The 21569-nt window shown below is 49.1% G+C and overlaps 1 protein-coding gene across 3 annotated transcripts in view; it reads left to right on the top strand.

The window, feature by feature from the left end:
- The window catches only part of RAD54L2 (RAD54 like 2), a 69099-nt gene extending 47532 nt beyond the window's left edge, over positions 1 to 21567 (top strand). For 2 of the 3 annotated variants that reach the window (XM_054640193.2, XM_077184818.1), the window contains 19 exons: positions 1089 to 1228; positions 2789 to 2920; positions 3654 to 3886; positions 4360 to 4542; positions 4818 to 4951; positions 5665 to 5861; positions 6389 to 6731; positions 8008 to 8185; positions 8672 to 8923; positions 9490 to 9608; positions 9915 to 10030; positions 11033 to 11132; positions 11458 to 11663; positions 12897 to 13072; positions 13802 to 13998; positions 14111 to 14307; positions 14778 to 14867; positions 15431 to 15523; positions 15740 to 17268. In XM_054640193.2, the coding sequence (XP_054496168.2) occupies positions 1089 to 1228; positions 2789 to 2920; positions 3654 to 3886; positions 4360 to 4542; positions 4818 to 4951; positions 5665 to 5861; positions 6389 to 6731; positions 8008 to 8185; positions 8672 to 8923; positions 9490 to 9608; positions 9915 to 10030; positions 11033 to 11132; positions 11458 to 11663; positions 12897 to 13072; positions 13802 to 13998; positions 14111 to 14307; positions 14778 to 14867; positions 15431 to 15523; positions 15740 to 16728 (4075 nt within the window). In that variant the 3' untranslated portion in view covers positions 16729 to 17268. Of the gene's footprint in view, positions 1 to 1088; positions 1229 to 2788; positions 2921 to 3653; positions 3887 to 4359; positions 4543 to 4817; positions 4952 to 5664; positions 5862 to 6388; positions 6732 to 8007; positions 8186 to 8671; positions 8924 to 9489; positions 9609 to 9914; positions 10031 to 11032; positions 11133 to 11457; positions 11664 to 12896; positions 13073 to 13801; positions 13999 to 14110; positions 14308 to 14777; positions 14868 to 15430; positions 15524 to 15739; positions 17269 to 18843 lie in introns of those variants that run through there. The other variant, XM_077184819.1, reaches the window with a different exon arrangement.
- The last annotated feature ends 2 nt before the right edge of the window (positions 21568 to 21569 follow it).

The following is a 21569-nucleotide window of genomic DNA, read 5'->3' as shown; positions in this document are numbered from 1 at the left end:
CCATTAAGTAAATACCAGTTTCAGATATTTGCTGAGGTGAATCCTATTCCAAACAGCCTAAAATACAGTTCTTTCCTGTACTATCCTGGGTACTTGTTGACAGGAATGCTGATGCTATGACTAGCAACTAAAATGCTGTAAGTCAATTTCACCTGGATTTTATAAAGCAGTAGTTGTTTGATGGTGTAATTCACCACATATCCTGGGACAGGTTGTGAGGTGGTAAATCACTAGGAAATTTTGCTCAAGGGAATTTTATAAGCTCAGAGGAGAACTAATGGAGCAGGAACCCCTGTGGCAGCAAGTGGCTCTCATACCCCGTGCTGGTGGTCTTTGGTTCCTATTTAAGCTTTTGCAGATTGGTTTTCTTAAAGCTGAAGAAATAAGCATTGAATAGGCCCTGAAAAATGGGACTTCATTAGGATGAAGGAGATGTCCATGAAGTGTGGGGTGAGTGGTTTTAAAGGCTAGTTTGAGCGAGCTAGATTTTACCACTGCTTGTACTGCACCTCTCCTCTGGAAAAAGTACCATGTGACACTGAAGCGGGGGAAAAGCAACTTCTGGAAGTAAATAAAATTACCTGTAAAGGGAAGGTGCCTTGAGGGAATGCCTTGAAACAATTGTTAAAACCATTAGAGATCCTAGCTCCTCAAAGTGCTGTCAGCAGAGAATTGGGGTGATGATTTTTTGTGGGGGAATTGTTGCATTTTTTCCCCATATATCTTCTTTGCATGACTTAGTGCATTTTGTGTTTATAAACTGTGTATCAATAAAAAAACACCCTTGCAAGCAGAAGAACTGGTCTCTGGTAACCTAGATTAAGTATTTGCTTGCCCACTTACCTCTTTCCTCCTTTCCTTACTTTGCTTCTGTTGAACTTTTGTCTTTTCCTTGAGTGATGGTAGTTTTATCTGTAGTGTTGAAATAGCTGCAGAATTTGCCCATATCTTTTGGGGGATGATGTTCCTACTCTGTGTGGCTGACAGAATACCTGGAGCTTGTCAGTCCTCTTTGCAGCAGCTGTGTAGCTGTTCATATTTTTGGAAGGAATGGAGGGTAACCAAATCCCATTTGCCCCTGTGTTCAGAAAGCTGTTGCGTGAGGACCAACTGGAAGCCGTGACAAAGGCAGCCCAGCAGGAAGAGTTGGAGAGAAGGAAACGGCTTGAGCAGCAGCGGAAGGATTACCCAGCCTCTATACCAACTGTTCCCCTGGAGTTTCTTCCTGGTAAGCACTGGGAGATGCCAGCCAAAGCAAGAGTTTTAAGGATAGATGCTGAATGAAGAAGGTAGTGCCATGCTTGTCCATGATAGGACAAGGGGTAATGGTTTTGACTTAAAGGAAGGTAGATTCAGGCTAGATACAAGGAAGAAATGCTTTACAATGAGGGTGCTGAAACACTGGCACAGGTTATGCAGAGATGTGATAAATGCCCCACTCCTGGAAACATTCAAGGTCAGGGTGGATTGAGCTTTGAGCAACCAGATGTAGTTGAAGATATCCCTGTTCAGTGTGGAGGGGTTGGATTAGATGACCTTTGAAGGGTCCTTCCAACCCCAAACATTCTGTGATTCTATGCTGTACTTGGACTTTCGAGTGTAAACTCTTGGAACAGCAGTTCCAAACCTCTTGTAGGTTCACTGTAGGCAGTTCCACTTCTGCCCTTGTTTCCTATTAAGGATACAGTGGCTGCTTGGTGAAAGGTGCCAGGTAATGTTTGTTGAAGATATTTTGACGCACATCAAGAGTGTGTAGGGGGATGCTGAAACAGATCTCTTGTCTTTCCAGCTGGTATGGGAGCTTAAATCAACAGGCTTGGCAGAAATGCCAGATCCTGTTTGTCCTGGGAATGGTCTGGTAACACGGGTGTCTGGTACTGGGGATAGTGGAGCAATAGACTGGGTGCACATATGTTGGTGATGTAACCTTGGCCTTCTTGCATGTTTGGCAAGCAGTGAGTTGCAGACAGTATAAATGGTTAAGCATCACTCGTGTCTTTGGGTGAATATGTTACCTTGCATTGTTTCTCAATCTGGATCCTTTTGGTGATTTAGTTTATAGCACAGCTTCAAAAGGTATAAAGGGCAGAGAAGTGCAGCTGGATGTTGGGCAAGGGTAAGGAATTCTTGAGTTGGCCTTGCCTCTTGAAGAAATAGATATTTTCCCATATGTGTAAGTGTTAAAAACACTTTTACACGTGGGAGAAGGAATAAGAGCTGTTTAAAACACTTTGGCTTATGCAGAGTCGGTTCAGCCCCAGAAGAATGTCGTTGCTTGCTGTGTCACTGCAGTGATGCTGTTTGGCCCCATTAGCCTCTCCTCCACATGGCAGCACTAAAAACATACAAACAAATGCTCTTGATCAGCAAAAGTTGTTTATGATATGTGGGATATAATTATTACAGTGTCCCTACTAACAAAGAGCAGTTATTATCCCTTCAGCAGTTTTCTACTCTCTCTACTGGATGAAACACAGCTTTTACTGAGACCAAAAAAAGAGAAACAAAGGGCTTTAGCATGTTGCATGGTCAGTGTGCCCCAGTCAGGGCATGAAACAGAGGGTGCCATCAGCAATGGGCTATTGTTTCAGCATATTGAGAATGGAGGAGATTGTGACCCAGGAAGCTGAGTCATAGCAGGATTGTAGACAGTGAGAGTCTGTTATGGAAAATTCCAGGACTAAGTTATTGGAGCTAAAGTGGAAGGAAATACTGTCTGGTTTCTGAACAGTTTTGTCTCCTTCCCCATTATTATGAATTACTTATTGTTTGTAATTTATGTTTGTAGAGGACATAGTTTTCAGAACAGCAGAGGCAACCCAGCTCCCCCCTCAGGTCCTGGCTGAGGAAGTGATCTGCCTCGACAGTACCAGCAGTGGCAGTGAAGATGATACTAAAGGAAAAAATAGCATTAAGGATGGTAAGTGACCAATTGCCTCAGCCTGCTCTTCTCACAATATGCTGTTTATTCTGCCACAAGTCTGTTTTCATCTGTTCAGATGCTCCAGTGGTGAATCACTTCAGACTTTTGTAGGCCTTTTGGTTTCCAATTATATGGGCAGTTCTGGCCTGTGAGTCCTAAAATGACATTTGTAAAATGGCCTGTTAGGCTCTCTTGTGAATTTGTGTTTATTTCTGCTTTATAAATTCACTTGATTTTGCCCAGTGCATTGCTGAAGAATGCTTACAGGACATGTGGCACCATTTGCTGTGTGTAAAAGGAGCATCTAAGTATTCAGATCTGCAGCAGGAAGTGGTTTTGTGTCCCTTGTCCCAAATGGATTCATCTGGACTCCTTGGTGATCCTTAGACATTATATCAATCAATAAAATTCATGTCTGGGCTTGGGAATTAAGAAGACATATGGAAGAGAATGTAAAACACTCCTAGAAATTCTCTCATGTTCTCTTTGAATCAGCCCAAGTTAATGTTCCCTGAAACATCTGGAAGCCAGGGAAGCTTTCATATGCTGGTCTGAGGGGCGTGGTGTATGCCTGTATGATGTCTGCTTGTTCAGCATACATCATTAGGCCAGGGTGGAATTGCAAAAGCTGGAGGTAGCCTTATTTCCTGATAGGTTTTTTCCATTCATGATAAACCCTGATGTCAAGTTAACTTTGTCCTTATTCTCTCCTGTTTTGGTTACTTTGCAGAAGTGATTGAGCTGAGCTCAGGAGAGGATGATGCCCTCCAAATTGTGGACAGCAGTGACTCTGGCAATGAGGGGGAGGAGGATGGCAGTGAAGAGAGCAGTGGCTCTCATGTGAATGATGCCTTAAATCAGTCAGATGCTCTGGGGCAAGTCATTGTCAACATCAATCATCCACCAAATGAGGAGGACATTTTCCTGGCTCCCCAGCTTGCACGTGCAGTGAAACCTCATCAGGTAGGCTTTGTTAGCCTTGAAAATGCAATGAATTCAGGCAAGCCTGCCTGGGAGTCTCAGAAGAACTTCTTTGGTGAGCCCTGTGACTAATCTGGTTGTGGTGGTGACTGTTGTGGACAGTCAAATGATAAAACTGAACTAGAGAATGGCCAAGGCTCTGTATAACTTCAGCTGCTGTTACTATTAGACCTTTGTATATTTAGATGAACTTTTAAAAATAATATAATATTTATAAACAAACTAATCAACCCTAATTCAGATCCTCTGGCTACACATTAATTTTGATTTATTGATAAATTCTCAGGAAATTCTATGGACATCTAAAAATACTGTTTTCCCTAGATTAGAGTAGTTTAATGAACTTGAAACATGCCCTTTACATTTTCATGGTCCTCATGCACTCTGTAAATCCTTACCCATCTCAGACTTTTTGTCTGGCACCATTCTAACACTTTTTCTACTTTTCTGCCTAGATTGGTGGAATCCGATTCCTTTATGACAACTTGGTTGAGTCCTTGGAGAGATTTAAAACCAGCAGTGGGTTTGGGTGTATTTTAGCACATAGTATGGGCCTGGGCAAGACCATACAGGTGATCTCTTTCTTGGATGTACTTTTTCGGCACACGGAGGCAAAGACTGTTCTTGCCATTGTACCTGTAAGTAGCCACATGAAGGGCTGGCTGAGGGGCTTCCCTACACTGCTTCTTTCTATGCATAGAGAAGGTTGATTAGTGTTCCATCACTCATCAAGCTCTATCACATCCTTGCTGCTCTTACCCCTCTATCATACCCTGTGTTCCTGAATTTGCATGCTGTGAGCTGCTGCTTCCATCTGGGCATGCTGGATGTCATTCCCTAATCTCATTTCTGCTCTTAAAAATCTCAAGTGACTCAATTGGGTTTTTAATTCTTCCACGGCTAACTTTTCCAGGTGAATACGCTTCAAAACTGGCTAGCAGAGTTCAACATGTGGCTCCCAGCACCTGAAAACCTTCCTGCTGATTATAACTCCAAAGAGGTCCAGCCCCGCACCTTCAAAGTCCACATCCTGAATGATGAACACAAGTAGGTGACAGTAAAAGCTTTTCTGAGCTCTTGGCTCAGGGACCTCTGCTTCTTCCTGGGTCATTTTCCTTGCATGGATCAGGGCAGTGCAATGGTCCTGGGGAATTCTCAGTTCATTAGCTGTGTCTATACACCTACCTGTTGGTATCTTCACCTTCTGGGTGGGATATATTTGAATCTGCTGATGCTGCTTCAGCCATGTATTTACTGTTGGCCAGGATCTGGTGTACTGTGGTGGGCCGAGTGAAGACAGTGTCTTGATCTGAACCAATTCTGAGTAGGCTGGAAGGGAAGGAAGCCTGGGGGACAGGAGCACTTAAGGAGACAACAGAGGATAAACAACTGGAAGATTACAACCATCTGCATTGGCAACTTGTTCTGCAAATGGTTTTTGCAGAGGCAAACTCAGCAGCTCTATAAAAAGGGAACTCTTGAGTTCTATATGCTTTTGTGCATGACAAACTTCTACACCTCAGTTCCTGTAAGGATTTGTCATTCTCAGTCCTGCTCCATGGCACATAAAAGGCTCCCCCCGCCCCACCCCGTATCTGTTTGTTTCCTAAAGAAATTTCATTGTAAACCTCCATCTGGTTTGATGTGAGAAACATACTTTAAAATACCTATTGAATGGGTATTTTTTCTCAGCAGACTCCAATCCAGTGATTCAACCTGATATTGGAGTAAAGCTTAGAGTTTATTTGGTTGTTTTGCAGGACGACAGCTGCACGAGCAAAGGTGGTGAATGACTGGGTGACAGAAGGTGGTGTGCTGCTGATGGGATATGAGATGTACCGTCTCCTCTCACTGAAGAAGTCCTTTGCCACTGGCAGGAAGAAGAGAACAAAGAAACAAACTGGCCCTGTCATTATTGACTTGGATGAGGAAGACCGGCAGCAGGAGCTTCTGAAAGGTGAGAAGTCAGCCCTCAAGAGGGGAGAGTGTGGCCCTGCTGTCCAGCTGGGTGTCAGCTGTGGCAACACAGGGAAACAACCTATAACTTGCTTTTAGTATCACTGACATGATAGAACTTTGCTGGGCGGGATTATGTCTTTGGAGGCAGAAGGTTGTTGAGCTTTGTATGAGTCTTTAATTTCTTGAAAGAGCTCCAAGTAAGTGTGGAATTCAGTACACTGAACTCTGGGATTTGTCATTGTGAGATTTGCCACTCTGATTTGATGCAAGACACCCAACTTGATGCAATGCAGGTCACTGAACAGAAATCAAGGGACAGTCGTGTTTGCTCATTACCACATTTTGCTAAATCAGAACTACTGTCTAGTCAAATGTTATCTCCTGCATCAGCCTTGCTCTCTGCACCCATGGATACTGCTTTTTTGTCTTTCAGAAATACCCCTCTATTGTGTAGCTGGTGGCCTTATAAAACCAGAACTTTGTCTTATTCATCTCTAACTAACACTTAATGTCCCTTGTCCTCAGGGATTGAGAAGGCTTTGTCTCGCCCTGGCCCAGATGTGGTTATTTGTGACGAAGGACACCGGATCAAGAACTGCCACGCCAGCACCTCGCAGGCACTGAAGAACATCCGCTCGCGCCGGCGGGTGGTGCTGACCGGGTACCCCCTGCAGAACAACCTCATCGAGTACTGGTGCATGGTGGACTTTGTCCGGCCTGACTTCCTGGGCTCGCGGCAGGAGTTCAGCAACATGTTTGAGCGGCCCATCCTGAACGGGCAGTGCATCGACAGCACCCCCCAGGACGTGCGGCTGATGCGCTACCGCAGCCACGTCCTGCACAGCCTGCTCGAGGGCTTCGTGCAGCGGTGAGTCCAAGGGCAGCTCTCAGGGGTGTAGTCCATGCAAACAGCTCCTGCATCACAAGTTACCTGGCTTGTTTGCTGAGTTTGTGCAGTGCAACTGAATTTTGATGCCTTATAGAATCATGGAATCGTTTAGGTTGGAAAAGACCTGTAAGATCATCAAGTCCAACCGTTAACCCAGCACAGCCACCACTAAAGCTTGTCCCCAGGTGCCACACCTACGAGTCTTTTAAATCTCTCCAGGATTGGTGACTCCACCACTTCCCTGAACAGCCTGTTCCAATGTCTGGCCACCCTTTCCATAAAGAAATTTTTTCCAATATCCAGTCAAAACCTCCCTGGAACAATATGAAGCCATTTTCTCTCGTCCCATTTTCTCTTGCTATTTGTCTTCTCCTCTTGTTATGTGGGAGAAGAGACTGTTCCCTTCCTGGATATAACCAGGTACTTGTGGAGAGAGAGGTTCCCCCAAAGCCTCCTTTACTGCAGGCTGAACCCCCTCAGCTGTTCCTCATCAGACTTGTGCTCCAGACCCTTCCCCAGCACTGTTGCCTGAATCTGGACATGCTCCAGCACCTCACTGTCTTGTAGTGAGGGACCCAAAACAGAACCCAAGATTTAAGGTGGGGCCTCACCAATGCTGAGTACTGGGAGAGGTCCACTGCCCTGGCCTGCTGGCCACGCTATAAAGTTGGTTTGCTTTGTTATCAGACCACAGACTCTGATAACAGAGAACTACACCTCTAGCTGCCCTGGAGTGACCTCAGGTTTATTTTGATGGCTTAATAGCCAATTTGGATGTGTGCTTTGTGACATCCTTGTCTTAGAACCTGAAAGTGTTTTGTAAAAGTGTTAAGGAAAGTCACAGTGACTCCACCACTCTGGAAACAAATCAGCATTTTTTTCTCAGATGAGGATTCTGAGATGCTGGTCTGGAGTGTCTTAATCATTAGCAGAGCTGAAAATAGACTTTATGTCTTATTTCTGGTTTTCAGCTACCATGGAAAACAGGACTTTCATCACCCTCTTAACTCTGTGACCTGTGCTAGAAGATTGTAATGTTTGAGATCTTTGTAATTGTGTTTACAATCGGTATTTGGCTACAGGGAGAGTGTCTCAGAAGTGTCATGCATTAGAGAAACATACAATTTAGAGGTCCTTCTTCCTGCAGCTGGGTGGGCAAGAAGTCAAAATCTTTCCCTACAGGCAGCCCCAGGGAGATCCTAATGGGAAATTCCCTTCCCCTGTATTTATCTCACTCTTCTTATTTCCTCCACAGGCGAGGCCACAACGTGCTGAAGGTTCAGCTCCCATCTAAGGAAGAGCACGTCATTCTGGTACGTCTGTCCAAGATCCAGCGGGCCCTTTACACGGAGTTCATGAACCGGTTCCGGGATGCTGGCAACAGTGGCTGGCTGGGGCTGAACCCACTCAAAGCTTTCTGTGTCTGTTGTAAGGTATGTTTTGACAGAAGATGTAAAGAAAGATTCTAATCTGAAATGGGGAAAGGGGAATATAAGTCAAAAGAGGAGGTAAAAGTGTGGTTGGCCAGGGACATCATCTCTACCCAGAGTGCTCTGCAGTGGTTCAACAGTATTGTTATCTTTGTTTTCAGAACTGGGATGCAGGGATGTTAAATGTCTCTTTCAAACTGTTCAAGAAACCTGCTGGCATCAGCTGAAACAATCTGGGCTGATACCTTAAACTGCATAACTGTACCTGCTTAGTGCAATCAGGCAGCTTTCTCTGCCTTTCTGCTGTGTGGGGTGCACAGTGACCTCCTGGTTTGTTCTCAAGGAAACAATTGGACACATTTAAACATATGAGAGCCAGAAGAAGTATTAGTTCTTTTCTTTGAATAGCTCTCGGAGCTTTCAGGTAACAATCATTGGCAAGCATCAGACCGGTGCAGGTCTAACCACTTCCTTTCTTTATCCCTTCAGATCTGGAACCATCCAGATGTGTTGTATGAAGCTCTGCAAAAGGAGAATCTGGCAAACGAGCAGGATTTGGATGTGGATGACCTTAGCACAGCAAGCAGTAATTCCCGCTGCCAGCCTCAGGGAATTAAAGTTAAAACAGAAAGCAATGCTTTGGCATCACCAGTTGGAGAAGCTACTAATAGCAAGTTCCTCCAGAGTGTTGGTTTCAACCCTTTCCAGGAGAGAGCAAATCAGGTTGTAACTTATGAGTGGGTGAGTGTCACTGCTGGAAAACTCTTCATTTAGGGAGTCTGAAAGACTGGACAGTTTTCTGAAGCAGAGCAAAGAGAAGACTCTTCTGTTTGAGTTGTGGGTTTCTCCTATGTTCTCTTTACCACAGAGCATCTTGATAAGCAGAACTGCATGGTGCTAGGAAGGGTTTGTGACTCTCAGGAGGTAAAAGTGCAGGCAGCACTCTTATGTCATTGTTCTCGTCTGACCAAAAAGGCTGTGGACTTTGTTATTCTAAATAAAGGTGTTAGGGTGAAGTTTGGTCTAAATAAGAGGGTGGTAAATCTAGAAGGATGGAGGAAAGCTCTTGAGATGAAAGAGTCATGAGAGGTTGAGAGGACAGCGAGAACTTCTTCATTCATGGAAGAAGTTTGTCATTTGGAGCTTCTGGAATGGGAGGTAGCAGCAGTAGTTGGGAGTAGCTTGGTCACCTCAAGCAACTGGATGTAAATAACCTTGTTGCCATGATTTATTTCTCTCACCTTGAGACAGGGAACTAAACAGGGAATGAGCAACTCCACCTGTAATAGTCTCCCGTTTCTTGGTAGGCCAAAGACATCCTGTGTGATTACCAGACGGGAGTCCTGGAGAACTCACCCAAGATGGTGTTACTTTTCCACCTAATTGAGGAAAGTGTGAAGCTTGGAGACAAGATCTTGGTCTTCAGGTAAGCAGAGTATCGCCAACTGATCCTACAGTCATTAAATACTGGAGTAGTTGGATCCTCCCTGGTACTAGGAGGTTTTTACAGAGGATGAATGGTGTGGCAGCTCCCCTTTTTTCTCCTTTGTTGTATTAATGTGGATTTTTATCTGTGGATAAAACTTCTGCCACTGTCACATTTACTAGTGAGGGGTGTGCTGCACAAACAGGGTTTGACAACCATCAGCACTGTCATGGTTGGGGAAGGTTTCTGATACTCCGCTTCTGCTGCTGGGGGACTTTTTCCTGAACACAGATCTTGGTTTTGCAGCCAGAGCTTGTCCACCTTATCTGTCATTGAAGAGTTTTTGGCAAAGAGACCGATGCCAAGTCCTCCAGGCTCAGATGGAGGAGTTCACAACTGGGTCCGAAACATCAACTACTACAGTGAGTGCATCCAGTCCTCCTCTCTTTTGTTGTGACACTGTTTGATCATATGAAGGACTAACTCCTGAAAGTTGCCCACCATCTTCTTTTAGCTGTCTTTGGGTGTGAAAATGCTCTGCTGAAGCATTCTTCTGATGAACCTCTTTCAGACTTCTTACTTTAGTTGTTTTGGAAGGCAATGTCAGTTGGATAGCAGCTAAGCAGTAATTTCCAAATCCTCTTTTGACATCTTACTTAGAAGATGTTAGACATCTTTGACATCTCACTTACACACTACTGCTTTTTTTAAGTTGCAAAAGATACTTTTTGCTTCCTGTTGGCCATTTGCTAGATCTTGCTCCCAAAACCAGAATCACTGTGAAATGCTTTCACTTGCTCAAGACTGTGAATTCCTCTCCCTTGTTCCCCAGCTTTAAATCTTTTTCTGGTGTGGGTTGTTGCTTTGTGTGGCTACTTTGCAGGCCAGGACTGAGAAGAGTGGTGGATATGGTGTTCCTGATTTTTGCAGAGCTGCCAGAAGCAAGCTGCTGCTCAGGAACAGAGACATGACACCCCCTGCACTCCTTAACACCAGCACTCTCTGTGCTCAGGTCTAGTTTCTAGGGGTTTGCCAAAGCCTTTACAATTTTGCTTTCTCTTGATTCCTGGAGCTTCCTGCATGCATGAGGCCTTTGTTCCTCTTGTTCCTACTTGCTATCCACCTTGCCTAAAGCAGAGCCTTAAAGGGCTAGATGTGTTGTAGTGCTCCTAGGTCTGGCCTTGACAAGCTTGAGTAATGTTTACTTGATCTTTCAGTTGATCAAGTCCCAACCTGGCTGGCTGCATTGCACCTGCCTTTTTGGGCATATTACAGGTACAGAGTGGTCCAGTTGAGATCCTGGAGTACAACTTGAATTGGTTTGGAACCAGTTTCAAAGCTCAGTGTTTGGAAAGTGGGTTTGTTCTGATAGAAATGCCCCAAACGTACAGAACTTTTACATGTATCTTTAATTCCTTTGTCAGGACTGGATGGCAGCACCTCTGCCTCGGAAAGGGAACGGCTGATTAACCAGTTCAATGATCCCAGCAATGCCTCTGTTTGGCTCTTCCTTTTGTCCACACGGTGAGTTGGCTGCAGCAGAAGGGCACGGGGGAGGACTCGTACCGATGTTCTGGATGCATGTGGCTTTTCAGTTCTTAACTTCTTCTGTAATGTGCTCTCCATGGTGTGATAGTGCCATCTGCTTCTGAATTCCCTAGGGATGTAGGATTTCAGCCTTAGGCCTCTGCAACAGCTTAATAGTCTTGGAAACCAAACGGCTTTAAAGTTTGACTGGAGGAAACTTTCCATAGACCCTTTATGGATTGTTGGCTGTGATGGTTGTCCCAGCCTGGAAGTTTTGAAAATTGACCAGGACAGCAGTTTGAAATTTGCCTTAATTTTCCAGTGCTGGGTGTTTGGGTGTGAACCTCATTGGAGCAAACAGAGTGGTGGTGTTTGATGCCTCCTGGAACCCATGCCACGATGCCCAGGCCGTGTGCCGGGTGTACCGCTACGGGCAGAAGAAGCCGTGCCACATCTACAGACTGGTGTCTGATTACACCCTGGAGAAGAAGATCTATGACCGCCAGATCTCCAAGCAGGGCATGTCAGGTGAGTGTGGATGAACACAACGTTCCACTGTCAGCTTTCACTCCTCTTAGCTCCTGTGAGTCCTGTTTCTGTGGGTTTTGTAACTTCTTTTTTCAAGGTTGAAAAACAGACAAAGAGGTGACAGGCACCGTCCCAGGGCTGTGTTTGATGTTTGAGTTGGCAGTGACTTGGGATCCCGTAAGAAAGTCATGGTGATAGAGCCAGCATCCTGCAGCAAGGCTGTGGTCCCAGTCCACTGCTGTGCCATTTACTTCCCCTGCTCCTCTTCTGGTTACTGCAACAGACTGGAGACACAGGGGGTTGCTCATCCTATTTTCCCCTCTGCCTGGATATTGCTCATCTTAAACTGGGTGTTACTACTTAAATAGCTCTGTATCTCCATTTTCCTGCAGTAAGAGAGGGAAAATAGCTAAATTAAAGCATATATTGACACCTTTGACTGTTAATGCTTGCTTAGGTGCCAAGAATAATTAATTCATTGTGGTTCTGACCTGCCTTTGTACCATAAGTATCTTTTGTGCTGGCTTGTTCCAGTTGACAAGCTGCTCTCATAGAATGTGCAGCTGAGGGTTGTGGTGACCCAAAGAGAGCTCTATGTCCTTCTTTGCTCAAAACTCCAGAGGCAGCAGTCCAGCATGATCAGCTCAGTTTGCTGTTGTGCACTTGAGGTAGAGTCTCCTGGCAGCTGGCCTGGCTCCCAGGAGAGTCCTGGACAGAGGTGTTTTCTCCATGTGCTCCCATTTGACCTTTGTGCAGGAGGGAATGTTCAAGGAAAATATTCAGGCTCTTGTGAGTGAGGAAATGTGGCTGCTTTTCTGAGCTTTCCACTTTAGTACATAGTTATTAATTTGAGCCTTTTTGGTGGGATTTGTGGGAGAACACATACTGATGTGGCAGCAGTTCTGTCCCAGGATGGGTATGTTTACAGCCTTGTTAACGTGAGATGGAACACTATCCATAACTAGTTTTGTGTTCCTGTTTGTCAGGAGCTTGGTGACCTGCACAGCTTTGCTGTGCAGTCTGGAACACAGGCACTTGTCAGCCTGACTTGGTCAAACAGGCTCAGCTCTGAACATGATGACTTTTCTCCTTGCCCTGACATTTACAGAATATTTCTGGGGATTGTGTAGATTGCAGGGAGGGAGCTGTATTAGGACAGAAGTGTAGGAAGGGCAACAGGCAAGCAGTGCTGATCTCTTCCCTTGTCTGTTCACTCCTTGCTCTCTTTTCCAGATCGGGTGGTGGATGATCTGAACCCAGTGCTGAACTTCACTCGACGGGAGGTGGAGAACCTGCTGCATTTTGTGGAAGAAGAATCTGACCCTGCTCAGCTCTCCCTCAATCCAAGCAAGATGAAGGAGTCTGTTCTACAATTAGCCTGTCTCAAGTATCCTCACCTCATCACCAAGGTAAGACTAACCTGTTTCTTTTCTGGCACTGCCCTGCACAGGCAGGAGTGGGCCTGGAGGAGTCTGGCAGTGTGATGGGGCCATGGTGGCAAGAAGGATGCACCTAGGTGCTGGTGGGAATAGGCAGAAAATTCTCTAGAGAGGACCCAAAGATCCCTGCCCTTCCCTGTGATATTTTCCTCTCATCTAGAAATACCTCTTTCCTGTACAGGTTTGGGGGCAGGTTGTCAGGCACCCCTTTCTTCAACTTTGTGCTGGGTGTGAAGGTGGCAGTGGAATATCACAGCTTGCTGCCAGCTCTTCTCCTAGGGTGACTTTAAAACCAAAGCTGGGACAGGCAGCACTGGCCTGTGCTGTCAGGAGTGTCACTGGCAGGGTGGTGCTGCAGAGTGGGCCTGTGCCAGGTGCTGTGGGGCTCTGGGGGCTGTGTGACATCGTGGCGAGCTCTGTACTTGTGCTCTTAGCCTGGCCAGAACTCCTGGTTTTTGCTGTGTGCTCGTGTTAAGTGATGGCCTTGGTTGGGCAGGTGATGGCATTAGCTGGCTGTCACCCTTCAAGATGAGCCTTGGGCACATCCACAGCGGTGCCCCCACTCGTGCTTTGCCATGGCGAGCTCTGCCAGCCTGGGAAGGAGACAGGCTGCGGCAGGAGCAGGTGCTGCCGTTGGGGGTGTGCTGGTTCCCTCTTGTGGCGTGTGGGTGCCAGAACCGCGGTGCTGTGGGGTTGCAGGAGCCTTTTCAGCACGAGTCACTGCTGATCGACCGGAAGGAGCACAAGCTGACCAAGGCAGAGAAGAAAGCAGCCAAGAAGAGCTATGAGGAGGAAAAGCGAGCATCCGTCCCCTACACCCGGCCGTCCTACGCACAGTATTACCCAGCCAGTGACCAGAGTCTGACAAGCATCCCTGCCTTTAGCCAGAGGAACTGGTGAGCACCTGCCCCTTCCCTTCTCCCCACACTGTAGCCATGAAATGAAGGGGCAGATGATGCTTATCACTGTGGGGCAGATGCTGCACTCTCCTCCCTCCTCTCTCACTAGGCGACCAGCCCTCAAGGGTGAGGACAAACCAGTGGCAAGTGTCCGCCCAGTTCAGTCCACCCCCATTCCAATGATGCCCCGGCATGTCCCCATGGGTGGTGCAGGATCAACCTCAAGTTCCAACCCTGCTGTCAACTTTCCTATCAACTATCTACAGCGAGCTGGTGTCTTTGTGCAGAAGATTGTTACCACCACAGGTGAGTTGCTACTGCTCAAAGTGGGTTGGGTCACGGATGCCCATGGTGAACTGAGAATCAGGGTGAGTTGTAGATGCCCATGTAGGCTGTGGGCAGATGGGCATCAGAGGCAGAGATACTGTCTCTCTGCATTTGAGTGGTTCCTCTGTGCCTGGAGGACTTTCCCTGCAGGTATACAAGAGCCATGGGCCTGGTGGATTGTTGGGAGTGAACTTTCCCGGATAGCACGTGCAGTACTATTGCTGGTGGTTCTGGAGATGCTGTGCCAGGACAGCATGGCTTTAGCTTTCTTGGAGCCTCTGCTGCCTTCTTGTGCTGTTTAGAAATAAACCCAGGGCTTGCTTATAGCACAGCACACAGGAGAGACAACTGCACTGCAAAAAATGGGGTTGGTGGTGCATCTGCCCTCTCCTGGCTGTGGCTGACATGTACTTTAATGGCCACTACTCTGTTTCTTTCCCCACTGCCAGATATTGTGATTCCGGGTACAAATACATCCACTGATGTACAAGCTAGAATCAGTGCTGGCGAGAGCATCCACATCATTCGAGGGACAAAAGGTAATTCTGTCCTGCTAAGACTTGTGGATAGGGTCCTAGCCAGTGCTAATTAGCAGAGAAAATTATGTAAAGGCATGAATCAATCCCTTGAGAAAAAAAGAACCAAGAAGGGAAGGAGGTCTTGAGTTTGCAGTGACTCTGTTGCAGCCCATGCTCTGAGTGTGCTGATGCTGCCTGGCTGTTGCAGCTGTGGCTGCTTCTGTCCCTGAGAGGAACTGTTGAACTTTGTGGCTCAGTTCTTCCTTCTCACAACACTCACTGCAAGTCCTGAGGCAGCCACACACTTCCTGGTTCTCCCAGAGCAGACTCTGTTTCAAGTGTGAAGTTCCACATTTCCCACTGGCAGCACACTGGGAGGGGGTGATCTCCAGTCTAGGAAAGCTGAAAGGGTGAAAGAGGAGGGTGAGGAAGGGGCTAAAAGCCCTCCTGGGCCTATGCAGCACTGCTGTCCTATTCTTGCCCAAGGAAACTTGCAGGCTCATAGATCCTCAGGCTCATAGGTTCTCAACTGAGACTGGAATTGTAATGAAGTTTTGAATGAAGTTGTCCTGCCTCTGTTCCAGGGACGTATATCCGGACCAGCGACGGTCGGATTTTTGCCATACGGACCACTGGGAAGCCAAAGGGCAATGAAGACCGTCGGACAGCTGCCTCAGGTAGGGGCTTGTGGGTGCTGTGTGGGGCTTGCACATGTACTTTCCTACTGGAGTGTCTGGGGCAGCATTCCCTGGTGTATTCCATCAAGTCTGTGTTTAGAGCTCACCCTGCCATATCCCCAAGATATTTCCACCTTCCTTTCCACTGTTGCATCTTGACCCGCGGGTTTTTCTCTGAGGTCGCGTTTCTCACCTGCCCCATCTCCTTGTTTGCAGGCTCCCAGAGCTCTTCCCTGGAGTCCACGAGCAATGGCAGACACAGTGCCTCATCCCCGCAGCTCCCCAGCGCGGAGGAGCTCACTCGGCCCATCTCCCCCGACAGCCCCGAGATCATCAGCGAGCTGCAGCAGTACGCGGAGGCGGCGGCCGCGCGCGAGTCCCGCCACAGCTCTCCCAGCAGCACGGCACTGCAGGGCCACGCTGCCCGCACGGACACCGCGCCCGGCGCCGCCACCCGAGGAGCCGAGCAGCGCCTGGGGGGTCACTGCATGGCTCCCTCCGTGTCCTCGGCCCTGCCAGCCACCAGCCAGCACGGCGATGCCCACCCGGTGTTGGACTTACGGGGCAACAAGCGCAAGTCGACGTCGCCGTCGGCTCCGGAGGAGCAGTCCCGGAGGCAGCAGAAGAAGCGCCAGTTGCCATCGTCCACGCAGCCGTACGAACACGGGTACCCCGTCTCTGGTGGGTTCACCATGCCTCCTGTCTCTTTAAACCACAACCTAACCCATCCATTTGCCTCCCAGCCAGGAAACTCCTTGTACATGGGCACTGGCTCCTCTTATTACCAGCTGCCCAATTTACTCCCAGACCCTCATCTGGTGTTCCCTGTGACTACTGACCCTCTGCTGACAGCCGGCACCGCCAGCTCTTCTGCTGCTACCTCAGCCACCGCCAGCGTCCCCTCATTCATGCTAAACCCTTCTCTGGCAGGGGTGCTGCCCAATTACTCGCTTCCCTTCACACAGTCACTCCTGCCCGAGCCCAGGATGTTCGCTCCTTTCCCAGCCCCCGTCTTGCCTAGCAGCCTTCCCAGGAGCATGGCATCTGCCTACCCTGGCTACATGTCCCCTCACTCGGGCTACCCAGCTGGGGGTCTCCTTCGGTCCCAGGTGCCTCAGTTTGAACCCCAGGAGGTCCCAGAGGTGGGATGCAGCTCTAATGACGAGGACAAAGACGACGATGTCATAGAGATCACAGGGAAATAAAAAGGCCCAGCTCCTGCTCAGTCTCAGCTCTGCCAGGAGGCAAAAGTTGCAGGACCTTTTTGGGAGTCAGGATTTTCCCTCTGGGCCACGGCAGTGGGTGGAGAAGGATGCGAAGGGTGTGGCGTGGGGGTGGTTTTGTTCTTTTCGTTTGGTTTTGTTGTTTTTTAGCTGTCAAGGATAAGAATTGTATTAGGGGCTGGGAGATGGGAGAGGGATAGAGTGGACCTTTGAGAGCTGGGGGAGCAAGAGCCGGGGAGGAGGGAAGCAGCAATGCAAACTGTAGGAGTGCCTCCCCCCACGCTCTGTCTGTCTGTCTGTCTCTGTTCTCTGTCTTGTCTGGCCGTGGAGGCTTGGTGTTGTGAGTCACTGCCCTTCTCAGGCCTGGAGGTGCAGGCTTGACTGCTGGCAGGGCCGAGCTCCCTCTCACATGAACTGCCTTATCTGTGAACTTCTCTCACTGCGAGAGGGGTGGGCCGGGGGTGACTCCACCAGACTCCACCTTTGTTGGGGACAAAGTGTTTTTAATGGGGAGGGAGTGGGGAGGCATCTACATTGTGTATGTTGGGGCAGGGAGGGAGGGGATTGATGTCAAATAAAAGAAGAAAGAAAAGAAAAAAATATAAAAAAAAAGAAAATACCCCACAATTTGTCACCCTCTTCAAATTCACATGAGACTAGTGTGAGTGGAGGGCTCCAGGCAGGCTCCTGTGCCAGGGCTCTGGTGGGGGGCTCCCCCAAGCCCTTCTGGAGGGCCCCATCCAAGGTAGGTTGGCCCTGTGAGTCTGATGCCACCTCTATGTGCTAGGCCAGATGAGTGGAGTGCAGCAATGCCACATGTCTTGGTGGCCATCAGAGGGGAATCCTGCTGACTTCCCTGTATCCTGCCAGGCTATGTGAAGGCCACGTCTCATCCTGCTGTGGCCCACCAGATCCAGGGGTGGGTGGGCTCGCTGCTGCTTCTGAACAGCACCAGGCAGTGGAGAAGGTTGGGAGGGGATGCTGGACCAGTGCCAGTTGCTGTTGAATCTGTGACTGGAGAGACTTTCCCCTGCACAGAATCTCTACATTAATTTATTTCATGAAGGCATAATATTTATTGTCTGGGGGAATCTTTCTTTCTACTTTTAAATTAATTTCCATATTAAAAAAATAAAAAGCTGGCCTCCATCATGCAGTGGTCGCTTGTTGGGTTGTCTGTGTGGGGACAGAAGCAGATGGTTGACCAAAGCCTAGCCTAGGAGCAGGGCCTACTGTGGAGGTGGCCTGTGGCTGACCTGGGTGGCACCGGTTGGATGTGTTCCAACACATTCTGCCAGAGCATTCCAACACAGGACATTCTGCCAGAGCAGGAGCTGCTCTGGATGCTGAGCAGCTGGAGGGGGAAGATGGAATCCTCTTGTCATGGGGCAGGTGGAGGAGCACATGTGGAAGCCTCCTGTGCTCATTCCCAGTGAGAAGAAGGAGAGCTGTGAGGTGTGTGGAGCTGGGAAAACAGAGCTCTTGCTGGGGCGGTGCCTTTCCCCACACAGGGAGTGCAGAGCCTGGTCCTAGCCCTGCCAGCCAGCATCCCAGCTGCTTCTTAGGGCCAGGGCTCCTAGGGAGAGGCTGGGATACCCAGGTGCAGCTGGACTTGGAGCAAGTGTGTGTGTGTCACCACACTGGGATGGACACGTGAAATGCAGGAGCCTCCGTGTCACATCTGGGTATCGCCATGCAGGAGCTGTGCTCGCCTGCCTTGGATGGCCCTGGAGCTGGTGGTAGCCTGTAGGGGGCCCCTAGGCCACGGAGGCTGCAGTCACTGGTGCTTGCTGGGACCAACTAGGTGTAGGAAAGGGCAGGATGTCCTGACATCCTCCACCAAAGGGGTGCTGGAAGATGGGGACCTTCCTTCCTTAGAGAGAGGGTTGTGTGTGCACGCGTGTGTTACGGAAACACAATAAAAAATGTTATGGGGCTTTCCTAGTGTCTTTCTCTGTTTAATGGACATTGTCTGTCAAACATAACCACACCATTCATAGAAGCCTTAGATCAACAGTTTAGCTATGCAAATTATTTTAATTATTTTTTTAAAAAAACAAACATTAAAATAGTGCTTTCTTCTTTAACATATCCTAGGAGTTGAAAACCGAGGGGTTCTGAGCAAACTGCTGGACAACTTGTCTTTGGATGCACCATGGAAATAAAAATCAAACCCCCCCACAAAAGTAACAAAGCAAATTAACTGATGGTGTTCATGCAAGTTTCTCCAAAGACTTGACAGTGCTGCATCTGTGAGTCATGCCCTCCTGTGCTCTGTGTGTCCACTTCATGCACTACCCTGTGACACTGATTGTATGACCAGCTTGCCCAGATGTCCGTTGCATCCCTGTGAGGCTGTCAGTTTTCCTGTGGATTTGGGGAATGGACCTAGGCAAGGGCTTTCCTTGTCAAGAGTAGCAAGTGTTGAGACCTGCGGGCGCGTGTGGGAGGTGGGAACATGAGCAGACCCCCAGAGCTCTGCAGCCACCCCAGCCCTTCCTGTGGGGGTCAGGGTCATGGGGCTCATCTGAGGGACCCTCCCACGTCATCTCTGAATGGGGCCTGTGCTGGGACAAGGTGTGAAGATGTGGCTGGGGGCAGTCAGCACCGTGGTTGGATGTGGTACTGGTGGCTGCACACCTCTCTGCTCCTCACCTCTCCAGGAGAGCACCCAGGGCTTCCAGAGCAGGCCCTGGCACATCCCTGTGCTGCCACCTGATGTTCTCCAGTGGTCCCCCAGCAGAGCCTGAGCCGTGTGGCTGTAGGAGCTGGGGATGGCTGCCATTCCGCTGCCATAGGGTGCAGGATGTGCTCCAGGCTGGCTGTTAACCCAGCACCAGGGCAAGGTGTGAGGGCTGTTCTGCTTCCTGCGTGGCCATGGCCTGCACAGCCCTGGCACCCTCCTGTGCTGTGGCTGCCCTGTGCATGACCCGCTGCTGGCAAACATGCACAGCCCAGGCAGCTGCAGTGCAGGGGCCCTGCACAGCAAGTGCCCCAGGGCAGCCCCAGCTCTGCCCCAGCCACCAGCCCTGGGGCCCCTGAGGGAGGGGATGGGCCCTGGCAGAGCCTCGGCTGAGATGGTCACAGAGATGCCCTGACCACAGGGCTGCCATGGGAGCTGGCAGTGGCTGGGGCTGCTCCAAGGCACCTCCTCGCCCATGGTGCCATGGGAAGGATTTCCTCTGCCCCACAGAAGCCACAGGGGGGTGTGGGTTATCCCCAGTGGGAGGAGCTCTCTAAGCTCTAAAACTCCCCTCCCCTGGGGCCTGCTCTTCTCCCTCATCTGCTCTCCCCAGAGGTTTCTCCTCTCCAGCATGTGACTCTACTGCAGAGGGCTCTCTCTTGGTTTTCCTGAGCTTGGAACAGGGGCTTTCCCTGCACGGGTTAAATTCTTCTTTTGCTGCTGAATTTCTGTCTCCAAATGACCTGATGGGAAGCAGCTGCTGGTTCTCAGAGGGGCTGCGGGTGACACTGAGGACAGCAGCGCAGGACTCTCTGCAGAGGGTTTTGGACAGTAAAGAAGATTTCTGAGCACAGCCCAAGGCCAGGGCAGATCTGTGGGGTCCTTGGGAATGGTCAGCTGGCCTCTACACTGGCACCCAGCCCTTGGCCCTTGCCTTTGGTGGGAGGTTTGCTCTCCTGGGGACAGTCGGGTGAAGGCTGGGTACTTCTGTGGCACAGTGCCATGGGCATGGGGTGACTGCTGCTCTGTGCCCTGGGCTTGGTGGGCTTATTGCCCCCACTGCTGCTGTGGCTCTTGGGGCTTCCTGGGGGGCTGCAGGGTAGGTGCAACAGCCCAGCCTGGCCCGTGTTGGGCAGGATCTGCTGCACATTGTCCTGGAGTGTCTGGGAGGGTGGGGTGGTTGGGTGCAGCTACTTGGAGAAAGCAAATGTTCTGGCAAGCAAAGGGTGGGATTTCCATGGGGTCTTCACTAGAAATTATGTGTATTTTGACTTAATGATGTCAGTGAATCATAGAATGGTTTGGGCTGGATCTTAAAGATTGTCTTGTTCCAGCCTCCCTGCCATGGGCAGGGATACCTTCCACTAGACCAGGTTGCTCCAAGCCTTGTCCAGCCTGGCATTGGACATTTCCAGGGATGGGGCAGCCACAGCCTCTCTGGCTGAAGGTGTGAGGATTGCTGCTGTTTTGGGGGTGGCATCCAGGCCAACAGGGACAAGTGCAGCAAATATCTTCACAGCTGGTATTTCTTGCCACCCTGGAACAAATTTTGTTGATCCTGTCTTGGAAGGACCATGGGTGTGGGAGGGCTGGGGTGGGGGGCAGAGGTTGAACAGGGACCATAGTCCAGCTAGATTACAGTGAGGGATGGCTCCTTGCACCTTGGAGCAAGCACTCCCTGTGAAGGGACAATGGGGCAAGTGAGGGAGAGCAACCTCTGCCACCTCCCGGACCACGACCACTGCCTCATGGTGCTGCTTCATGGTGCCCAGCTCGGAGCTGGAGTCTGGCACATCCATGGGAGCCTGAAGGAATCCATCACTGAGTCTCATTTGGGGTTTTCTGTTGGTTTGGGTTGCTTTTTCTTTTTTTTTTTTTCCTTTTCTTTTCTTTTTTTACTGCCGCCTTAGTTTGTGGCCTGTCTTGTTGTGGTTGGAAAGAGTATTGCTACTGGGCGGGTCGGTCGGTTTGCCCCACGCATGATCATGTGCTTCCCTCTTCTCTCTGTCCAACGGGATGTGCTCGCCTGATCTCCCAGAACAGAGACTTTGAACAATTTGTTGTTTATATGATGTATTTATTTTTACTTGTGTTTCATGTCATTTTTTAAAAAAATAATAAATTGTAAGTTGGTATAACT

This window comes from Agelaius phoeniceus, chromosome 11 (genome assembly GCF_051311805.1).
Source record: "Agelaius phoeniceus isolate bAgePho1 chromosome 11, bAgePho1.hap1, whole genome shotgun sequence".
NCBI lineage: Eukaryota > Metazoa > Chordata > Aves > Passeriformes > Icteridae > Agelaius > Agelaius phoeniceus.
The sequence above is the reverse complement of the archived record's forward strand: the minus strand, read 5'-3'. Positions and strand labels throughout refer to the sequence as shown.